Source organism: Staurois parvus, unplaced genomic scaffold (genome assembly GCF_062004578.1).
Source record: "Staurois parvus isolate SC_StPar_1 unplaced genomic scaffold, SC_StPar_1.0 ptg001302l, whole genome shotgun sequence".
NCBI lineage: Eukaryota > Metazoa > Chordata > Amphibia > Anura > Ranidae > Staurois > Staurois parvus.
This window is the reverse complement of record NW_028319098.1, coordinates 6012222-6033808: the sequence shown is the minus strand read 5'-3', so window position 1 is coordinate 6033808 and position 21587 is coordinate 6012222. Positions and strand designations below refer to the sequence as shown.

The 21587-nt window shown below is 42.8% G+C and overlaps 1 protein-coding gene across 1 annotated transcript in view; it reads left to right on the top strand.

The window, feature by feature from the left end:
• LOC149437173 (uncharacterized) overlaps positions 1-21587 on the top strand; it is a 510919-nt gene that overhangs the window by 163955 nt on the left and 325377 nt on the right. The window contains exon 13 of the mRNA XM_089661020.1: positions 199-352. Within this exon, the coding sequence (XP_089517146.1) occupies positions 199-352 (154 nt within the window). The remainder of the gene's footprint in view (positions 1-198; positions 353-21587) is intronic.

Below are 21587 nucleotides of genomic sequence, written 5' to 3'. Positions count from 1 at the left end.
GCTGCCAGAAAATAATAAGCTTTGCAGGGGGCATTCATCCATTCATTCTGTTAGCATGGATAGAGGAATCTATTAGGTCTAACAGCTTATGGCCAGCTTTATATGTGGATTAGGATTTTAACAGCTCCATCACCCGATATTGTGTCTTTTGTAGCAGATTTAAGTTATTTTATTCCCTGTTTTTGTCTCATAATTTAGGAAAATGCTTGAAATTGTGAAAACTGAATTGACATCATTAAAAGATCAGCACCAAATGGCAATTCAAGAGATTCTTAAGCTTCAACAAGTCAATCACAAGTATGAAACAGAGATGGCTTCAGTACAAAAAAATGCCCACAATCTACAGCAGCAGGTATGGAGCTTTTAACTATTCTCACTAATGTATAAACATATTTTACTGCTGTAAACAAACTTATGTACCTGTCACCAGTACATGGTAAGTGGTCATTTTGTATGGGCTGAAACACCATTGATGAAGATGTGGTGTATCCATTCATCAGGTATATTGCCATACTCTGTGGTGATGTCACTAGAGGCTCCTGGACTATAGGCTGAACCAGTAGTCTTTAGGCTGTAAGACTGTCTGTTGACAGTGACCACAGATACATTACTTCATCCCTTTAAGTGCCACTATCCCCTAGTGAAGTTGAACTTGGTTCGGCCTATGTAATGGCTGCCTACATAAATAGGCAATAAATGTATGTAATTCTATATTCTCCCTGATATAAGACAAAAAAAACAAAAACTTTCACTTACTATCTGTTCCCCCCAAATACTTACCTGAGTCCTTTTATCTATCCAGTGCTGTGCCCATCTGCAGCAACACTGCTCTTTCTTCCTGGTGTTACAGGGCAGATCAATAGCAGCAAGAGCCATTGGCATCTTGCTGCTGTCATTAAAATCCAATGAGGAAGGACTGCATGTCTGTTGCATAGCAAGTGTTTATTTTGTTCCAGGAAAAAAGTAATACATATAGTACTGTTTTTTTTTTTTTTTTTTTTTATCTATGGGTCAGTCAACCTAAAAATGGTAATGTTAATATTTGTTGAATTCATCCCCCTTGACTTTTTAAGACTCGGGCTGCAGTATCTCCCTGCCATTGTTACTGCCTCTGTTCCTACCTTGGAGTGTTGGTGTTCTCACTAAATTTTTTAAGTATTGCAAGAAACTATTAATTGGTTTTGTTCTTCAGCATCTATCAATGACCTACATATGGATTTGGAATAGAATGACTCTTTAAAAGTTAACATTCACTGAAATCTGCATGAAAGTGGCACTGCACCCAGTGCCACTTCCCTGCATAGGAAGAGGTGTTATACTTCTCTGGTGACCTTCATCTCATATCTTCACTTCATTAAAGTGATAAAGCCTTCATCAGACTATTTAGTATTTAACAGTGTTGAATGGTGCACACCATGTTGCCCTATGCTGAAACCTACAGTATCCAGTAGTGAGGTACGGCCCCCAAGGATGGAGCCACAGTGTGCAAAAGGGAAAACACGCATCAGATACTCCCAAAACGGAACACAGAAGAGTCTGATAGAGGCTGTAGTTCTTCAACAGAGTAACAACAGAAGGCACAGGCCACCACAAACACAAGTATATAACCTTTTTAGGAAGGTGACAACAGTGTTACATTATAAAGACCTGTGCCTTCTGAAATTTCCTATTCATCAACTAGATGTAAACTACTAAAAAAGAGCATTTCTGTAACTTGGCTAAATGTTTCTTATAGTATTCTCCTTTTCATACATCTGTCCTACTTCAGTCTTTATTTTAACTACCTAATTCTTCCTAGCAAAATCACTATCTTACAGGTCAGTCTCTCTGTTCTGTCTACCTTGATGTCATTTAAAGCTGAGACAAACCGCAAACTTTACACATGAAACAAGTGCACGTGGACTGATTTACCTGCCAATAGATTGGCTCCATTCAGCCAGTCTTTTAAAATAGATAGGTTCATTCATTCTGCTCACTCTGCTCCTTCCTTTTGTAAAGAAGTTTAAAGTGTTAAAGTATATGTAAACCCAATTAATAAAATCTCTAGAAAGCTTTGATATGTTATTGTAATTTCAAACAACAGATTTTACTAAACTAATACCTGGTGATTTTGACATGAAAGTCCTAGTTTAGGCACTACCTTTTAAACGGTAACAACCCTCTTGTCTCCCAATTGAACTTTGGTTTTGCCACCGTGTTATGTGTCACATTTAGGCACTTATATTAGCAAGTTTTAAAAATGAAGTCTTTTTTTTTTTCATAAATAGTTAATGTAAATGGAGTTATACGTCTTCTGTTCTGTTTTCTTGATTTCACTAGATACATTATAAATGCCATGTAAATGGGACACACTAAAATGCGCCATAAGTCAGAGTCTATACCTCATCATGCCACATTTTTGTGCTAGGATGTAGCATTGAAAATAGATATTTTTCGTCAAAATGGTATAATCGAAAATGTCCTAAATAATATCAAACTGGCTGAGGGAAAGGCTGTTGCAAACACAAGTTATGTTTAAAGTGACTATGTCAGAGAGGTAAGAAGAGAAAAAATGAAGAGGGTTTTACATTCCCATGTCGCACCTACTATTCCATTGGTCTGCTTCCTCTTACAAAACAATTGCCTTTTCACATCCAAGACTCTTCAGAACGTGTAAGATGCTTGGTCCACAACTGCGTATTGTGGTTTCCTACCACCAACCGCTGCTACAGGACACAGTAGTGACATAGATTTCAGTGGATGAAATCACAGTGCCCTTTTGGGAATTGAGGAATTTTACCCAGAAGTGTTGCATGGTATTATTTGGTCAGAGGTTTTAAGATTACATACTTGAAGTCATATAGGATTGATGTAGTGAGTGAATTCCACAGGACACTCTTTTAGGGCCTTTTCTCATGGGCATTTTACAGAGATTTGTGGTACGTTAGCCTACAATGGTTATATAAAACACACTAAAGTGTGTTTTGCCCTTTTTTTTTGTCCATCTATATTGCCTTTTTTTATAACGTTTCAAGCATGTCATAGGATAAGAAGGTGTTTCTACTGTATATCACACATGTAATGATAGATTAATCATATGCTTGGTCATTGCAAATAGTTTATTGCTTGAAAACAATTGTTTGACACAATGAAGAAAAGTCTTTTTGGCTGAATTCAACCGGGTTTTCCTTCAAAATGGATAGTTTTCTTTTTTTTTTTCCAAATAAAATGACTGTTTTTACCTCAAAGGAGGTATTATTTCTTGTATAGCTAGCATTCGTTATCTACTTTAATGGAGAACTTCATAATTTTGGGGTATAGTTTTGCTTATAACCCCTTTTGCCTATTTTGCTGGGTTATGCTCAAATAACATATGTATACACCAATCAAATCCAGAACTTTCCTTTGTCGATGTACTGCTGCACACCGGGTCCTGTGCTGTCATCTACACTATCTAGACCCCTGATGCCCCCTGGGATGTCTGACATGGACATTTCTGGATGCTACCAGAGCACAGTACAGATCATTCTCGCCTAGGCCACAGCAAAAAAAAAGGGTCAATAAATGAAACAAAATGAAAAGCCAGTTTTGAGGTTTGCAATGGGTGAGAGAGTTACAAAGATGTGATGAGCTTTTTTGGAGTGTATATCTGCTTATTTATTGCAGATACTGATCTCCACTTGACACTGCAACTTGAATTTCACAAGCATTTCTGGCCATGGTGTGGCGCCCATTGTGCCCTACAGAGTCCTCTGTGCTTCTCATTTCAGAGAGAACATTATGATTTTGTCCCATGACTCTAACGAGTCATACTTGGTTCTCCTGTCTACTTTTTTTGTGTTTTCCATTCATTGTTTTGAATGGTGCTTTGCTTGGAGGCATGGCAGTGGTAAAGGCCATATCGCTGCTTTATAAATAGAGCCCTAGGTGTCTGATGGTGTATACAGGAACCACTAGCACAGGGGTAGACAGCCTTAAAGAGGTGGAGGTCTACAACATGGGAGAAGTAAACGATCACCAGGCAAAGTGTTGCCCAGTGTCACCTCGTCACACCCGATTTAAACCTTTAATTTCCAAACTACATTGTCGCAATCCACTTGCATTGCACGGCAATCATGGGTTTAAATCAGGTGGTGGGGAGGCAACATATCTCCTCCTCACCACCTGTCAAACACACTCAGATAATTTTTCAGAGGAGTCGCAGTGCCTGCTGCACATGTGAAAGAGCCCTTAGTTGTATTCGGCAGCAGCACCCATAGGGTTCGTTCACACATAAAATTGGATGAGTGGTAAAACCCTGTGGTTTAACCTGTTCCCACCCTGCCAATAGCAGAATGATGGCAAAGTGGGACTCTTCTCAATCTGGGTGAATGTCATATGACGTCCTTCCCGGGTTGCCCCTCATGTGTGCCCACGGGGCTGTGCTGTGGCAAGATCTGTCACCGTCTGTGTACATCAGACACAGCCGATGACAGATCTGTGTACTGGGCCATTGCCAGTACCATGTGACCTGCTGTGACCAAGCACAGCAGGTCACATGACAATTGTAAACAATGGTTGGGTTCCTTTCATGTCATCCGTTGGATACAATTGCGTCACTAGCTGTGATTGGTCACAGTGATCCCATGTACAAACTGGGCCAGTCACAGCCCATCTGTATCATGTGATTAGCCATGGCAAATCACAGCTAATCACAAAAAAAACCTCAATGAATCGATTTCATTCAGTTAAATGCTTACTTATAGCAAAGAAATTCTTTGCTATAAGCAATCATAATGCTGATCACTTCCCCAAAGTAGTAAAATGTTACTATGGTAACGTTATACTACTCTGGTCACAGTGGAAAAAAAAAAGTCATTAAAAAATTGAAAAACAATTACTATTTTTTTTTTTCGTACTGTCACCAGTCAGTGTCCCTGATCACCGTAACACCAGTTATATGATGACGCTGTACTGTACTGGTGACTTATGAAGAACGATTATTTGTTTGAAAAATGTTATAACAGAAACAAAGAAAAACATATTTTTCATTAATTTAGCAAAAATAAAAACCTCAGTAGTGATTAAATACCACCAAAAGAAAGCTCTAGTTGTGTGAACAAAATGATAAAAATTTAGTTTGAGTATAGTGTTGCATGACTGCGCAATTGTTATTCAAAGTGTGAGAGTGCTTAAAGCTGAAAATTGGCCTGGGTAGGAATTGGGTAAAAGTGTCCGATATTGAAGTGGTTATTAGTGGTTTTACCACCCCCAATCCCTACCACCTTTAGCCACCTTTAGTCAAAGGTGTACACATGGCACAGCAGTAATTAACCCCCCTTTCTCTTTTGGTGGGTGCTACCACTTGCTAGTTGTGACCCATTCAAGTAAATGGTGCCACTCTGCAAGCGCCCTGCAACTACATGCTACTGCGGGGTCCAAAGGGTTAAAGCAGGTAATGAGAAAGCAACACAATGCTACCCTGCTTTGTTTGCTGCACTGCAAAAGGTTGCAGAGCGGCCTCAATTACTTGAATGAGTCACTCTTGGTAGGTGTTACAACCACCAACTATGACAGGGCGTATACCTCTTGCTGTGGCTGTGACATGTGTACACCCCTGGCCACTACAGCTAAAGGGGGTGCAGTTGGGTGAAAACATGTCCTATGGGGTTTTTACACCCCCCCACACACACACACACTGAAAATGTAAATTAACCCTTACTGTTCTGAGAGCTCTATAAGGCTGCTTTCATACTGATGTGCTGTGGTTTACCTGTACAGTGGGTGCAGTGCATCTGAGACTTTCCTGGGTTAGCTGTGCTTTGCCATAGCTTCTATTATATTCTGAAGGTGTAGTGCCCTTTCTGAAAGTACACCAAACCAACAGGATATAATAGAAGTCTATGGCTAAGTGCAGCAAACTCACAGAAACGCTGCAGGTACACTGCACTGCATACGTGGTGTGGGTAAACTGCAGCGCATCAGTGTGAAAGCAGCCATACACTGTTATGCCCAGTGTATTGCTTCACACTGACCTGAAGACCTTCTCTTTCCTGCTGCTGGCACCACTCTGGAGACCGCTAGCTGGGATAAGAGGAGGAGTGCAGTTGGCATCACTCTGCATGGAACAGAGGAGGTATCAGCTTATGCTGCTCTTGTGCCCTACTACAGCTCCAACTTTACAAGTAATCCCTCTCCAATGCACTCTGTTTGATGCTTTTGGATGGTGGGTCAACAAGCCCAGACTGCAATCTGCCAGTTGCCTAGATCTACTGGTAGATTGCGATCCACAGGTTGCTGACCCCAGCTCTAGCATATAACAATTTATTTCTAAAGAATAAGGGCCTGTTCACACCAGATGTGGTGGAAATGCATTGGGTGGCTATTCTTCGCAGTCCCACCTCAAGACAAGACAAAATGCCCTGTCTCCAACTGGGCCAGTTCACACCACTGTATTGCGGTTGTTCACACCAGATGTGGTGGAAATGCATTGGGTGGCTATTCTTCACAGTCCCACCTCAAGACAAGACAAAATGCCCTGTCTCTTACACGGCCAGTTCACACCACTGTATTGCGATTGTATGTGCTGAAAAAGTACAGCATGAAGGCCTTTTCTTTTTTGTTTTTTTTTGTTTGTTTTTTTTTTCAGTGTAGCACTCTGTAGGGCAGTCCATTGGCTGCAGTTAGTAGAACTTAATAAAATGTCACTGAGACATTTCAACAGTTTGTGTATTACAAAAAAAAAAGTACACAATGCCATGCACGACAATCAGTATGTCAGCACTGCGGTCATGCAGCTACCCGCTAGTGGTTGTGTTCTAATGCAGCCACTGGTGTGAACCAACGCTGACTGAAATATAAATTAGTGGTGTTTGCAGCAGTAACCAGCTTAACCCATATATAAAGCAATTTTGGTTATACAATGCAATTCTTTCAGGATCAATTTTTATATTGGGTTTACACTGATTGCGGGCTAGTTGTGGGTACAAGAACTGCTCCTGTTCCCACACCTGCTGCTACCAATCATTCTGAATGACACCCCTATGCATCTCAGCCTGCATCGTGTTAGCAGATGCAGGAACCACAGGGAAACCACATAGTCAAAAACACCATGTGGTTTCCCTGTGGCTGCATTTTTAAACAGGTTCATGCACCTTTTTTTGTGTAGGACACTCGGCACAGCAGCCCATTCAAATGAATGGGCTGCTGTGCCCAAGGAAACACGGGCCGCACAGCCTGCACTAGTGTGAACCAGGCATTAGCAATTAATCTCTACCTGTGTTTTTCTCTTAGTCCACATATTCATTTAAAAGCATAGGAAAAAGGCATCTTCTCCATATACCTTTTTATTATACTCTAAGGTCAGCATGCTGTAAGCAGTTTTCTCTAGCACGTAAAAAAATTTATCATGGTTTGCCTGATCTTCTCATTTACTCTACTCATACACTACTATTGATATTATTTTTTTACATTGATTATTTTGTATTCATGTAAAAGTATTTTATTTACAAATATTTTGTTTAGTCTTATTGCCTTTTTTTTGCTTTGGTAGTTAACCTATATACTATTTTTAACACTGTGCATTCGAAGGCTCAAGGAGCAGTAATAGGAAGACTTGGAGCTGGAGTGATGAATATTTATTGCACTATATCGTGATTGAACAAAAAAGGTCATTACGCACTACCAGTTCCTACTCCCCTGGAATACAAATTGAGAACAACTTTGCAAGGAGGATTTAAGTTAATTTTGCCATTACATGGAGAAATTCTGAAATGATTGAAGTAGCAAAAAAATGGCATGCATTATTCTGTAACTAGAAATGCTTTATTTAAAAAATGCAGAAACAATTAGGAGAGAAAAGAGATTGAACCATGCAAGGAAAGTATAAATAAGTCTGAATTAAGATTGATTTCAACATAATGCTGTGCAGGAATTCCTGTCTATTGATTCGTTTTAAAGGCTGTGCACAGAACCTAAAAAGATAAAGTAAGCAGGGTCAGATAATCAAACTGTTTTTTAATAGTAAAAACAGCAACTGCCACTGTACACTATTAAAATAAATCCATAATACAAATTGCTTTCGAGAAAAAGTGGATGAGGAGCTGATCGTCCTATTGAACCTTTCTACTGTTCAGTGACCACACTGGGTAAAGGATAGGTAGGGATGCCTGTAAGATCGATACTAAGTAAGATGTAACAAGGAATCATTCAGAACATTAAAGGCTTATAACAAGGGAGGATAACAGTGGTGATGTCTGTTCTCTACGTCACAAACTGAGACATATTAACTCCTCCAAGCAGCTCCTACTCTTCTTTTTCTCTTTTTTTTGCTCTGCCTCTGGCAAGTTTTTCATTCTCTTTCAATATGTTTCATTGGGTTGTTTGGTATGATTGTTTAAAGGGATCCAATAACCAATAGTCTTTGAGTTTTAATTTAATTTACTTGGTTTTGGCTTCCCTTGTGTCTTTAAATCTGAACTCTAGACAGACATCTAAACATAAAGATAAAACATATATAAGGTTACACCTCTTCTTACCCTATTCTGTCTTCTGTATTTCACTCTTCTTTTCAGCAGGATAGTTGTCAGGCACCAAACCTGAGTAGCTCCTGGTGCTGCTCTCCTCCCCCATTCTGAATGATGCTGTTTAGGAGAATTGCAAGAGGCTGCTACCAAGTAAAATTCAGTAGCTGAGTTCAACAAATACATTTTTGATTATTAACACATACCCAGCTGCATTCAAGTTCCGCAAACCACTGACCTTGGTGTGTCTGAAGTTTCTGAAGAGATGCAAAGGGCAGGGAAAGACAACAGCAAAGTGGAACTCCAACCCCTTTTTTGTGGTTAGAACAGAATTGCTTAGAAATTTTTTTCTGTATGTTTTCCTGGGCAAACATAACAGCAACAACATGAAAACAGTTCTGTTTTTACCCCTTGATAGTAAAAAAAAAAAAAAAAAGGAGTAAATGTGCTTTAAAGCCCAACTCTGGCATATCTATATGCTGCAATCATGTGAAATAGCCAGCCCAAGTCTTCTTTTCTTCTGTTTTCTTCTTTGTTGAGTCCTTCTTTGGTTGCCCAGATTACTGCTTGTGAGACGTGGACACTTCTGATTGGATGGCTGCTTGTGGGGTCCTCTAAGGAGAGAGAAGGGGATAACATCATCACAGAGCAGTGGCAGGGGACCTGTGATCTCAGGGCATTATCACATCACTGTATCAATGGTCCCCCGCACTGGAACTGCCGTCAGTGAGGGACCTGAATGGGGGGTACTTAGGTGTGTATTTCTGCCTTTACCAGGTAAGGGGGGTAAGAATATCAAGATAGGTTAGAAGGGGATGGGGGGAGGTACTGTAAAACAACAGTTTTTGCCCAGAGTGAAACTTTAAAGTTAACCTCTAGACACTAGAACTTTACATATATTCCACAAATGGTACAAGTCCGCTTTTGGTGCACTGAATACCTTTGCAAAGCAGATGTTACCCTGTGAAATAAGAGGTGACTTCATTATTACTGGCAACATTGCAGAAAGCAGAGCTATGGAAGGAAGCAGATAGGTCCATTGTCTGCAGAGAATTACATGGAGGATAGATACAAGGCAAGTCATCCTGCAGAAGAAAGCATGGTCATTACTGGGCTTTACTGAAGGCAAAGTGTTTCATGCTGGATTGCTGCACAAACTGGGATGAAATATACAAATGACAATAATAATTATTATACACATGGATCTTGCATTTAGATCATATTTTTTGCCTAGATTTAAGCATTACCTAAATGTGATAGTTCCAGGGAACATTTTACACAGAAAATGCAGGAAATAGGCATAAAGTTTTTGTAAAGGCAGAAGGCTTTTTACCTTACTGCACTCTGTGCAGTAAGGTAAAAAAAAAAAAGGTAAAAATACCTGAGCCCAATCTTGATCCAGCGATGTCCATGAGAGCCAAGGCTCTTTCAGCACTCTTGCTCCTCATTGGCATAGATACAGCAGTGGGAGCAATTGGCTGCCGCTGCTGTCATTCAGAGCCAGTGATGAGGAGCAGAGGGCGGGGCCGAGCCCATTCGATGTGTCCTATGGACACACAGAGCTGGGCTTGGGAGTTAGCATGCACGAGTTACCCCAGAGCAAGAGGTTTGATATGAGGGTACTTGGCGAGGGGGGTGAAGCCCAGAGTGTCGGCAGAGGACCCCAGAAGAGGAGGATCAGGACTGCTCTGTGCAGTTAGACAGTGTTCATTGATTGCAATGAAATGTCAAAATTACAGTCACATGGCATGCTATGGCGTGCCTGAGGCTGATGTTTAGGCCTTGTAAATTGAGCAATGTGTGTTAACCAGACACTGGGACAGTCAACTCTGGTTGTAATTACTTTGCATTGCAAAGAGAGATCATTTACAAAAGAATGTTTATTGCTGTGATCATAATGCAGTTTATAATGCAGGTTTTAAATGGCAGCTGTGAATAAACAATATTTCTACATTTTGGGGAGAGTGGGGCACAATTTCATTATTGTTAACTGCCTCCTGGGACACCAGCAATCATCAGATCTCTCCAAACCCCAACCGTGACTATGGCAGGTTAAGTTTGAACTCAAGGTCTCCTCAGCATCTTCTAGCCTATATTAAATTAGCTGGTGATGCAACATTTGGTAGGTGAAGCTGATTTTCAAATGTCATTTTTTTGTTCTATTATAATGTAACCCAGCACAAGACAGTATCTCTCTAGATACTGATATTCCAACATTTTTATTTGACAGAGTTCAGATCTATTGGCAATACATCCAAAGATGGGCATCCACCTAGGCATACAATTCAAGGAAGTTGTTGTTTCTGGCTCTAAACTCCATTGTCCCAGATAAGCTTGTGCTTGTAGTACCAAGTGTACCAAAAACGGGGCATTAGAAAACAAACAGTGCTGTTTGTGTTGGCTAGGACCACAGGCAACCAAAATGTGTGTTAGGAGAGAGGGGGTGAGAAACCAAGCCAATCTCACCCTTTGGTCCCAGAATAGGCTGCTTTACTACAGTTCCAGCACTAGGCCTAAATTAATTCATGTAGAGCCAGCATTGGATTTTTATTACTTTCTGCCACAGGTAGATTAAGTAGAAAGAAAAGGAGAGTAAGCAAAACAAATATGCAGTTTGTTAAATTTTTTCCCACCAGAGCTGTATAGGCATTCCATCTGGTCTACTGGACAAAATTGTGGCACTTTAAATGGATTTTTTCCTATCAGCTAAAGCTGGTCATAAACTGTTGAAAGCCACAGAAAACACTGATCTGTGTCAGCAGCTGCTGTTCAACAACAGTTTTCCAGCATGTTCTTTTCACAGAAGTCAAACAAAGATGGCTACACACTGATTGACTTTCAGCTGGTCTCTGTCAGACTATTTGAATTTAGACAGTGTTTGACCAGCTTTAGGGTGCAAGCTTTCTAAATGCCTTACTGTTCACATTGGCCACTAGTACATTCTACTTGGTATATATGGCCAGGGACAAGAGACAGTCTAACTTCAGTCAAAGTGTCAGGGACCGTGGGTCTCACCGCGGCACACGGGTCTGCGCGTGCGCAGATTGCCCAGGTACATCAATGTGCGGGCATTAGGACCTGGGCACGCGCCTGGCACCAATAACGGTGCAGGGCGCACTATTTAAACTAGCCAGGCGGTGATCAGATTGCCGCAAGGTCTACTTCCTGTTACCTGTTTTCTGAAGTGCGTTCCTAGTTGCCGACCCTACTTGTCCTGATTCCTGTTGACCTTCTTCTGCTCTGATCCCTGGCTCGTCCCTGACTATTCCTCTGCCTGCCCCTTTGTTATTGGACCTCCTGTTGCTGAACCTTGGCTTGTGACCCGGTTACTCTTCGCCTACTGCTCTGTACTGAGCTGCCTCCACCGTTACCGACCCGGCTAGTCTGACCACGCGTACTCCTGACTGTCATCCATCCAGCCTGCACGGGTCCTGGACCTGTCAGCCTCTTCACATCAGGCTCACCCCTGGCACATACCCTCAGTGGGACCCCTCTACCACAGTTGGGTGCACTCGGGGTCCGCGACCTGGTTTCAGTCTTGCACCAAGTCCATCCCCACCATCAGGGGCTCTGGTGAAAAGGCAGACTGGGACTTAGACTCCGCGTCCTGGGGAATCTCGTTCTGTGGGTCACTAGAGATTGTGCTAGGCGGTGCATGACAGTACCTTGCGACCATGACTGAGCCTGGAAGGGGAACTTCCCCATTGGATGACATATGCCAACACCTGGCGACCCTCACACAAGGGGTTAAAGCCCTACAGGAGGGTTATACATATCTGGGTGACCACATTCAGACTTTAGCCACACCAACATCCCCGACCAGGCAGTCTGGGGAACCTCCTGGGGGAGCACTGGTCTCGATACCCGCACCGGAACCCCGTGTTCCCACACCGGAACGTTTTAACGGGAACCAAAGCAGATTTAGGGCATTTCGTAACTCTTGCCAGCTATACTTTGACCTTCAGCCACGGACATTCTCATCAGAATCTGTGAGGGTAGGGTTCATCATTTCCCTACTACAGGATGAACCCCAGAACTGGGCCCACCGCCTATTAGAGACTCGACATCCGCATTTAAAATCGGTAACAGTATTTTTTTGAGGTGATGGCCCTATTGTATGATGTCCCGCAGCAGGCAGAGACAGCCTTACACACCCTGAGGCAAGGTCACCGAGCAGTGGAAGACTATGCTTCTGAGTTCAGGCGTTGGGGTAGTGACACTGCGTCACCAATTCCGCATGGGTCTATCTGAGTCACTGAAGGACGAGCTGGCCCGAGTAGACGTACCCGATACTCTTGAGGCCTTGATAACCTTGGCTATCCAAATTGACCGCAGGTTGCGGGAACGCAGGTGGGAAAGGTCCAACCAAGGTCTGAGGCCAACCCGGATACTACCTCGTGCTCCGGCCCAGCTTAATTCTCTTCTGGATGATCAGAACCAGAAGTCTACAGATGCACCTGGACCTGGGTCATCGGGAAAGACACGGCCTTCACTTACACTTGAGGAATGCCAGAGGCGTCAGGTAAACCATCTTTGCCTTTATTGTGGGGAAGCAGGCCATGTGGTGCGTACCTGTCCAGCCAAGATGGGTAAGTACTCCTCTGTTTTTTCTATGATAGCCTCCAATTGTACTAGCAACACCAGTTATCTAGCTGTGCCTATTTCACTTAATCTTCCTGGGAGAACTGTGTCAACAACGGCAATTGTGGATTCCGGAGCATGTAGCTGCTTTATAGATTTAGACTTTGCAGCTCAGCAGCAGATTCCCCTACAGACGAAGGAGCTGGGGTTAAATATCTTCTTGGCTGATAGGTCCCGTATTCGGTCAGGGGTAGTAGACCGTGAAACCCCACTATTCGTACTACAGTAGCGACCCACCATCAGGAATTCCTTCGCTTGGATGCCATTGCATCCCCATTGTTCCAAATTATCTTGGGGCTTCCTTGGCTATGAGCCCATGATCCCCAGGTTAATTGGAAGCCGGGGTCAATTCACTTCCATTCACCCTACTGCCAACAGTATTGTCTCCCTAAGACTTCCCCGGCTCCGCAGGCCTTTTTATGTATGGATGCGGATGCAGAACTGGCTCAAGTCATTCCCTCGGGCTACCATAGTTACCTGGATGTGTTTAGCAAGTGGGGGCCAGATATTCTTCCTCCGCACCGAGCCTACGACTGCCCAATTTACCTCCTCCCGGGGTCTGAAATACCTTTTGGGCGAATATTTCCCTTGTCAGAGTGGGAGCTAGGGTTACTGAAGGACTACATAGACGAAAACCTCTGTAAGGGGTTTATTCAGCCCTCCACATCACCAGCTGGGGCTGGTATTTTCTTCGTGGAGAAGGACAAATCCCTAAGACCCTGTGTAGATTACCGGGAATTAAATAAAATAACAGTTAAAAATCGTTACCCTCTTCCTTTGGTCCCCAAACTGTTTCAGAGATTAAAGTCAGCTTCTGTCTTTACCAAACTGGATTTGAGAGGTGCTTATAATCTAGTCTGTGTCAGAGAGGGAGACGAATGGAAGACAGCATTCCGTACCAGATTTGGGCATTTCGAGTACCTGGTCATGCCCTTCGGCCTATGTAATGCACCCGCCACTTTCCAACATTTCATAAATGATGTGTTCAGGGACCATCTGGATATCTTCATTGTCGTCTACTTAGACGACATCCCGATCTTCTTCCCGTCCTTGGAGGTCCATAGAGGTCACGTGAGGTGCGTGTTAGAACAACTTCGCCAACACGGCCTGTATGCCAAGGCAGACAAGTGCTGTTTTGAAAAGCGTAGCATTTCTTTTTTTAGGACTGACCATCTCCACTACAGGAGTGGCCATGGATCCCCAGAAAATCTCGGCTATCTTGGATTGGCCAGTGCCCACTGATAAAAAGGCTGTTCAGCGGTTCATTGGCTTCGCCAATTTTTATAGAAAATTCATAAAGAACTTTTCAGGTCTGGTATCCCCCATCACCCAGCTGACTAGGCAGGGGATCTGCTTCCAGTGGACACCTGAAGCGCAGGTAGCATTTGAAGCAGTAAAGAAATTGTTCATCGCAGCTCCTAGCCTGAGCCACCCGGAACCTTCCTTACCTTACATCCTGGAGGTAGATGCATCCGAGAACGCAGTAGGGGCGGTCCTGTCTCAAAGGAAGGGCATTAAGGAGCTCATGCACCCAGTGGCCTTCTTTTCCAGGAAATTGACCACTGCGGAAAGAAACTATGATATTGGGGATCGGGAGCTCCTGGCGATCAAGGTGGCGCTAGAGGAGTGGAGGTACCTGCTAGAGAGGGCTATACGCCCAATATTAATCTTCACGGACCACAAGAACTTAGAATATTTGAGAACGGCGAAGCGCTTAAGACCATGTCAGGCCAGGTGGGCACTTTTCTTTTCGAGATTTACATTCCACATCACCTATAGGCCAGGGTCAAAAAATACAAAGCCCGATGCGCTCTCCCGCATGTTTGAGGACCCTGAAGAGATCCCCAAACCTGATACTATCCTGTCCTCGGGGAATTTCCTAGTCCTCCAAACCGAGCTCCGTTCCAAATTGCAAACCGCATCCGTAGGAATGCCAAGTCCACCCGGTGTTCCCTTACTGAATAGGGCTTTTTTGGAAGGAAGGTCAGATCGTGGTACCGGAGGAGGCCCGTACCTTGGTACTGGGCTATTGCCACGATCACCCATTAGCAGGGCATTTTGGAGTACGTAAGACCCTAGAGCTATTACAACGTACATTCTGGTGGCCAAATATGGTAATGGATTGTGAGGTATATGTTAGAACCTGTGCCATTTGTCAAAGGAACAAGCCTACTAGGAACAAGGCCTGGGGTCTACTACGTCCTTTGCCAATACCTGACAGGCCATGGAGAACAATTTCTATTGATTTTATTGTGGAACTTCCACCCTCTCAGGACCACACAGCAATCTTTGTGATTGTAGATCGCTTGGCCAATTTTGTACCATTAAAAAGCACGCCTACGGCCCTTGAGACAGCGCGGGTTTTTATTAAGGAAGTGGTAAGACTCCACGGGATCCCCAAGGATATTGTGTCAGACAGGGGGGTTCAGTTCACGTCTAGATTCTAGAAGGCCCTATGTGAAACCCTAGGAATTAAGCTGTCGTTTTCATCAGCTTATCACCCACAAACCAATGGCCAGACTGAAAGGACGAATCAAACCCTGGAGCAGTACCTCAGATGCTATACCACCTTCCTCCAAGATGACTGGTTAACGCTCCTGACACTGCCGGAGTTCGCATATAACAATGCGAGTCATTCTGCTACGAAGCAATCCCCGTTTTTTGCGAATTTTGGGTTCCACCCCATATTCTTGCCAGACCTGATTCCGGAGATCATGGTCCCTGCTACGCAGGATATGTTAATTTTTCTTTCCTCTAATAGCAAGGTGTTGCAAGAGGCAATGGCAAAGGCCCAGGATGACAATAAAAGGGCTTTTGATAGGAAGAGAAGAGGGGAATTAAGCTTGCACCCAGGGGACCAGGTCTGGTTAGCCACGACAAATTTAAAAATGTCCTGTCCATCGAGGAAACTGGCACCTAAGTTCCTGGGTCCTTTCCGGGTGAGACGCAAGGTCAATGAAGTTGCTTACGAACTCACACTCCCTGAATCTCTTAAAATTCATCCGGTCTTTCACGTGTTTATTAAAATCGGCGACACCAGACTCCTTTTCGGATCGTAGGTCTAAACCTCCGGAGGCTATAAACATCGATGGAGAGAAGGAGTTTGAAGTAGAGGCAATCCTAGATTGTAGGAAAAGGAGAGGCCAAATTCAGTTCCGTGTTAAATGGAGGGGTTATGGTTCACAGGAAAATTTGTGGGAACCGGTCCAAAACGTTCATGCCCCAAGACTTGTTCGGGAATTTTTTTGGACCCGGCCACTGAAAAGGGGTTGGTTGGGCATCCGGAGTCTGCCCGTAGGGGGGGGGCAATGTCAGGGACCGTGGGTCTCGACGCGGCGCACAGGTCTGCGCGTGCGCAGGTTGCCCAGGCGCACCGATGTGCGGGCATTAGGACCTGGGTGCCCGCAGCGGCAATTGCGGCCACACATGCGCAGTCGCGCACGTGAGCGCGCACCTGGCACCAATGACTGTGCAGGGCGCACTATTTAAACTAGCCAGGCGGTGATCAGATTGCCGCAAGGTCTAGTTCCTGTTACCTGTTTTCTGAAGTGCGTTCCTAGTTGCCGACCTTGCCTGTCCTAATTCCTGTTGACCTTCTTCTGCTCTGATCCCTGGCTCGTCCCTGACTATTCCTCTGCCTGTCCCTTTGTTATTGGACCTCCTGTTGCTGAACCTTGGCTCGTGACCCGGTTACTCTTCGCCTACTGCTCTGTACCGATCTGCTTCCACCGTTACCGACCCGGCTAGTCTGACCACGCTTACTCCTTACTGTCATCCATCCATCCCACACGGGTCCTGGACCTGTCAGCCTCTTCACATCAGGCTCACCCCTGGCACATACCCTCAGCGGGACACCTCTACCACAGTTGGGTGCACTCGGGGACCGCCACCTGGTTTTAGTCTTGCACCAAGTCCATCCCCACCATCAGGGGCTCTGGTGAAAAGGCAGACTGGGACTTAGACTCCGCGTCCTGCGGAATCTCGTTCTGTGGGTCATTAGAGATCCTGCTAGGCGGTGCATGACACAAAGCTACATTGAGCCAGGGAAGATAATTCTGTAAGGTTTCTGGACACCACCGATAACATAGGACCATAGCCGTTCTCCATTAAAATGGACACGTCTGGTTTAGTGTCATTGCCATTTTTTCCTTGCAACTTAAATGAGTAGAACAGTGACTGGGTTTACTTTTTACCACTGTTGCCATGTGTGCAGTAAATCATTGACAAATATCTTATTTAATCTCTTTGAAAAACATTCATCACACAGAAAATATGCTTCGGTAGTAAACTCGTCTGGGATAAGGCAAACCTTTGACTACAATTTGCCATAATTTAGATTTAATTTTAAGTAGAAGGAATGTGTATTTTAATCCTGTAATTTCACATTCCTCTTCTAATCATGCTTTAGATAGTTGAAGCCCAGGGCCACAAAGTAATTATGTGTGATCATGATGGACACAAATCTGTTAATTATATAGTAGCAAGAACATATGAAACTCACAGTTGTACCTTATTTTTTGTCATTTTATATTGGCCTTAGATTAATGTTCTTATTAATCTCAAGAGACACTTTGCAATACTGTGTCAGGCAACACACTGTTTTGGAGTAGGTGATATTCTGAATTCTATTTGAGCATTACCTGAATACTAGATCCAAATATAACTGCCACAACATGTTAAGAAAGCTGTAAACTCAATGGAAGGTTAACAGTTCATTCAGTTTATAGCTATGAACATATTTACATGTATTTCATATTTTATATATGTACAGGAACAGGCTTCCCTAGGTTATAGACTCCTACCTTCAGGTGATTAAGCACTGGAAAAGCTGTGGTAAGGTGATGGACTGCTTCTTTGTGTAAAAGTCGCTTAAACTTGATAGTTTTGTCCAGCTTTGCTCCAAAACTCTGGAATTCACTTCCAAAGAACATCAGAGAGTCATCTTCTCTAAACACATTCAAATTAAATCTAAAAAATTTTTTCTTTAGACAAGCTTTCATGTAATTGTTTTTTTCTTTGCTTTATCTAATTGTATCTTTGTTCTCTTTGAGAAGCTACCTTCAAACGAGCTACATAAAATAAAGTACAAAGTCTGGAAAATATATATATATATAGTGCTCAGCATAACTGAGCACTATACACCCCTTTTGAAAAGTGAGATTTTAATAAATATCTCAATGAACACAAGGACAATTTCCAAAATTTTGACAAAACGGTTTTATACATTTGTTTAGCTCACATGAAAGTAAGGTTAATAATATAACTTCGATTACAAAATCTTCAGTTTTACTCAAATTAATTGATGCAAAAATGAATACACCTCAAAACAAAAACTACTACTTCTTGTATTTGGTATGAACTTCATGATTTGTAAGGTCAGCACCAAGTCTTCCAGTCATAGAATGAACAAGTTGGCGATATATTGCAACATCTATCGTTTTCAATTCTTCAAGAACGACCTCTTTTAGAGCCTGGATGCTGGATGGAGAGTGATGCTCAACTTGTCTCTTCAGAATTCCTCATAGGTGTTCTCAGATCAGGAGACATACTTGGCCAGTGAATCACCTTCACCCTGTTCTTCAGAAATGCAACAGTGGCCTTAGATGTGTGTTTTGGATCATTGTCATGTTGGAAAAGTGCACTACGACCAAGGGCACGAGGTGATGATAGCATCTTCTCTTTCAGTATAGAGCTGTGCATCTGTGAATTCATGATGCCATCAATGAAATGCAGCTTCCCGACATCAGCAGCACTAATGCAGCCCCACAAAAAGACACTGTTTCACTATAGGCACTGTGCATTTTTCTTTGTACTCCACTTTTGCGACATCATACAGTTTTTAAGCCATCAGTTCCAAAAACATTTATCTTGGTTTCTTCACTCCAGAGTACAGCGTCCCAGTAGGCTTCTTCTTTTTCAGCATGGGCCCTGGCAAATTCTAGGAAGGCTTTTTTGTGCATGGGCTTTAGGAGAGGCTTCCTTCATGGATGACACCCATGCATGGCATTCCTCTGCAGTGTACGCTGTATTGTGTAATGGGAAACAACCACCTCACTTTGATTTTCTACTTCTTTAGCTAACTGCAAGGAACTTGCATAGCCATTTTCTTCAACCCTTCTCATCAGAAGATGCTCCTGTCAAGGTGTGAACTTCCGTGGATGGCCTGTGAGATGGTTGTAGTTCCATCTTTGTTAAATTTTTGTATCACTTTTGCTACAGTATTCTGATTGATAAATAAAGCTTTATTTCTTGTAGCCTTCACATTTCTTGTGTAAAGAAATTATTTTCTTTCTCAGGCCTTGTGACATTTCTCTTCCATGCGGTGCCATTGCTGACAGCATGAAATGGGAATGGGTAATGCCCTTTTATAATCAACTGTCTGCTGGATACCTGCTTAATGAATGATTAAACTCACCTGTAGTTGAATTCTTGTTAATTAGGATTTTGTTGTCTAAAATGTAGCTTTGCTTCTAAGACTTTCATTGGGGTGCATTCATTTTTGCAACATTTGTTAGGAAAAATACTTTTTTGGGTGTGCAAATTAACAAATCTTGTTTACAATCAATGGCTCACATTTGTGGAAGTATTTGGTATTATAATGTCCCATAGAAAATATTGATTCTGAAAGGAAAGTGAAGGTTTTCTGACAAATCTGTTGGGGTGTACCCATTTATGCTGAGCACTGTATGTGTGTTTTTGTGTGTGTGTATATACAGTATATATGTGTGTGTATATACAGTATATATATATATATATGTGTGTGTGTGTGTATATATATATATATATATATATATATATAAATATATATAAACTGTAGTCCCACACCAAGTAAAAGTTCATTACCCCATTACTTGTTTACACTGTTAGGTGTATCCTGAATAATGTGTACAACAAAATTATCAAGAGATTGGGAATGTGTTTTAAAATGTGTTCACTTTTTTCTACTTTTTGAACTCGCCACTAAAATTCAACCACTTAAAGCTTAGTCTCAGGTGGATGACAAGGTGTTCCGTCACACCACGGGTTACACCCTGTGCGGCCATAGAGCCATTAAAAAGTACTCTGGCTCTTGTCCCCCCCTTCTGTCTTACCCTTTATTCCTCGCCCTACTTCATGAGTATCTCACAGAGGATACCTCACCCATAGTGAAGACCAAGCAAAAGGGAGCAATGGTAAAAAATCAGGCAAATATTCATTTTTCCAAAGGGCTGCACAACACTCAACTCCACAGTGACAACGCTTCCCTTGTACTAGGGCAGAAGCCCATTTTAACACAGGGCTCTGCATCCATTTCTAGCTACATCTCTAGCACACAGTACGATCATTATCTGACTAAGGCAGAATTTTCTGCAGCTATGTTCAATGTTAGAGTTCCTCAGATGGCTAACGGCTGTAACACAGCCATCATTGTCAAAAGCTCAGAAATACCAGGCTCCTACCTCATCCCCTTATATCCTGTTGTGCCTGCCTTAAAAGAGGCAGACAAAAAAAGAGGACAATAGGACCTGGAAGCAGTGTTAGAGGTTGCAGCAGATCTCTCCCAGAGACTCCTATGTATTTTATTACTTCACACAGTATGGCGGCTGATATTGATTGGCTCAGTCCTGTGGTGCGTGAAGGCCTTAGAACATTTGATCCTTTTCATGTTTCTATGCCACTTTGGGTCCTAGGAGACTTGTTAAGTCCAAAAGGGCACTCCCCATTCAGAAATTAATTAAAGGGGCAGTTTATGACAATTGGGTCATTGCAGGAAGGATTTTCACTGCTCCAAATTCATTGCAGAACACTATCCAGTGGGAAAAACATTTGCTAAGAAGGGGGCTGTTCCAGTAGTAGATCCTGCCGTTTCAGTCTTAAACAAGCATTTCACGGTAAATTAAATAACGAAAAATTATCCTACTTTTAGAGATTGGAAGTTTGAGGCACTCTTAGTTATGTAGTACCTCTAGAGGACTACTTAAAAGATTTTATTCCAGCCTGTTTCTGGAACCAAAGCTAAATGGGGTATTCGTTCTATCTTGTACCAAAAATCCCTACATAGAACTATTTTCCCATTACAAAATTTTGCATGAACTCTGCAAGTTTAGTGACTGCCTCTCTGAGGCAAAGGAAAATACTTAGCATTAGTAGTCATCCAAACATGCTTACCTCTAGTTATTCACATCATCAGCAAATTCTACACCTTTCAGTAGTGGACGATCACTTCCATGTTTGTCACATGGCCATTGGTCCATTCTCTGTTCCCAGAGTATTCACCAGGGTTCTGGAACCTCTTTTGGCCCTTCATGAGCTCAGAACATACAGGGAACAGGGCATTTGAAGGATTCTTCTCCTTCCAACTGTTTGAAAAAACATCCACAGGACATTTTAGACTCTTACAGCCTTTGACTGGGTGATCAACCCCCCCCAAAGAATTTGCTCCCCAACCCTCTCTTTACCTGATGTACACAGGCTTATTTTCAGACA